Raw genomic sequence first — 2,500 nt, 5'->3', positions numbered from 1 at the left:
AGGAGTCCCGAACCTACGTCGGGTTTGAGTGGGATGGTTTGTGGTAATTCGTTAATGCGACCCTGCCGTTTGGTTGGAAGAATTCCACGTTTGTTTATCAGTTTATTGGCCTCGCCTCTGTTAGATTGTCTGATTTCTACCAAAAGCAAAATAAATTAGTTGGATTCACGTCAGCTTTCAGTCAATAAATTCTAGTGTTCATGTCTGATATAATTGTTGTACTAGGGTTAGGGACTGGGACGAGTTAGGTTTGGGGAAGATTGATTTTGCATTGGGGAAGTTATAATTAGGTTGCGTGAAGATATCTGTAAACCGAGATCGGGTATGCTTTGTTTGGACTTGGGTGGCTTCTTGGCAAGCGAGACTGGGATCACTTATCACGTACCTTAATGCTGATTAATCAGAGGAGGGGATAATGAACTATTTTCACACTAAAATCCCGAGGGAGTGGAGTCAGAATGGACTCCTTTCACCTATCCGTAATGCCATTCTTTTTTTTTTGGGGGGGGGGGGGTGGGGAGGGAGGAGGGGGTCGCGTAAAAACAATGCTAAGCATGGAAAAGTGTTAAGAGTAGGCCTGTCACGATTGCGTTGGAAAAGACCACAAGATAGTGCTTTAAAAATGAAAAAAAGTTCTTAAATAGTGCTCGAATTTTCGAAAGCTGCTCGAAATTAAGAAATAGTGCTCAAATGTTGCTAATCAATTTGAAACATAACCTTGTAGATTTTCATTAGTATGCCTTTTTTTCCGAAGTATTGGCCTTCCGTTGTTTATATATGTTCAGAGAAGTAAAACATTTTGTTTTTGAGCAAAAAACTTCCATTATACATATATATGTTTTAAAGACTGACATAGTTTGAAATTGTTTTTCTTCCAACACAACACTGACTGAGGCTTAGAATGTGTCACAGTTCAATAATTTAATAAAAGATCATAAAAGAATCCTAGTTTGCTGAAAACTGTTTTCCAATACAAAGTGTTGCTCCAAACTAGACCTGAAGAAAGAGCTCAAATTGTCTGCAAAATGTGAAAAAGTGCTCAATTTTGCTCCAAATCGGAAAAGTGCTAAAACAGCCGATCCCAAAATAAAACACTTGGATGATGGAAACGTTGAGATAACGTTGAAATATTTTTTCTCGAATAATGTTATTTCTCTGAGCCGATAATTGTTTGGATTACTTTATGCTTCCAGAGCAGGAAAATAATGTTTTCCGTAGCTTTTCTGTTGCCTGATTCTAGATCTGTTGCCTAATTCAAGGTCCGTACACACTAATGCGTTTTCGAAAACCCTCCTTTTCAAAAGCCTTCGGATCCTTGAAAACGAATAAAAGGATCTGCGTCCACAATGGCGACTGAAAACGGAGATCTAATGCATTTTTGTTACCAGGCCATGCTCGGAGAATTTCTTTGTCCTAATGCGCATGCTTCAATAGCGCCAGCAAAACTATCGGACGCTTTGCCGCCAAAAGTGAGGCTGCATGTGATTATGACATGCATATGATTATGACGTTGCGCGTATTCGAAGGCTTCCCTTTTCGCCGTCCACACTACAACGATAGACGTCCGTTTTCAAAAGTCTCCACTTTCAAATGCGTATTCGAAAACCTCCGTTTTTGAAAACGTCCGTTTTCGATCGTTTTAGTGTGGACAAGCCCTCAGTCTTGCTTGCTTGCCAATCATGCAAACATAATTCATTGACCACTCTACATAGGGGAGAAATGAAATGAAATCAGTGAAACAACAACAACTTTCATAGGAATCCCAACTGGCCGGCGAAAATTTACAAAAACAGCCGAGAATTTGAACCAGTGGCTACCAGGATCAAAATTAAAAGATTAGTCAGAACGGGTCTTAAACCGTCTCAACCGCTGGGCGGCACTGCATCCTTGTACATTGTACATGGCACATTTTGAGAACTGGTACATCATCCAATCAAATCAATAAAGACGTCTTTGTCCCATCCTTTTTGTTCTCAAATTAATTTTTTGAGAATCCCCTCTGATCAAAAGTTGAAGAGGTAGTTTCACATCAATGACACAAAACTTAATTCTCTGAGGATGACCAAAAAGCAAGGTCAAGGTTTATTTCCAAGAACCACATTCAGTGCATTCAAAGTATTTTTGTCTTGTAAAGCTAAGGGTTTAGAGGCTGGAAGTGGACTGAAATTTTAAGAAATGGCTAATTTTTGTCAAGCTTAGACAAAATCGCCAATCAATTCAATATGGATAAATCCCCCTGCTAAAATTCCTTAGATGTCATCTAATTGTTAGGAATGTGAACTTACAGTGCCGTGTTGGGCGTTTAACCCAGTTAATTCGTGACGTTTCTTAAACCCTTCAAGTTAACGAACATATATTTTCCAAAAGCTACCAGCGGGGGGAGCGGGGTTACTGGGCCACACATAATCGTCACATTCCCATCTTGTTGTGAGTATAAGCCAGTGAGCTTTGTTTTTTATGAATGCAAGAATTGTCCTCAGTTCCTTATAGCCTTGATGCG

The 2,500-nt window shown here is 39.6% G+C and overlaps 1 protein-coding gene across 1 annotated transcript in view; it reads right to left on the bottom strand.

The window, feature by feature from the left end:
- Nucleotides 1-2,048: 2,048 nt before the first annotated feature.
- The window catches only part of LOC138060426 (uncharacterized), a 17,050-nt gene continuing 16,598 nt past the window's right edge, over nucleotides 2,049-2,500 (bottom strand). The window contains exon 6 of the mRNA XM_068906193.1: nucleotides 2,049-2,500. This exon is cut by the window's right edge and continues 384 nt beyond it. Within this exon, the coding sequence (XP_068762294.1) occupies nucleotides 2,343-2,500 (158 nt within the window). The 3' untranslated portion in view covers nucleotides 2,049-2,342.

Source organism: Montipora capricornis, chromosome 8, assembly GCF_036669925.1.
Source record: "Montipora capricornis isolate CH-2021 chromosome 8, ASM3666992v2, whole genome shotgun sequence".
Lineage (NCBI taxonomy): Eukaryota > Metazoa > Cnidaria > Anthozoa > Scleractinia > Acroporidae > Montipora > Montipora capricornis.
This window is presented reverse-complemented; position numbering and strand designations above follow the sequence as displayed.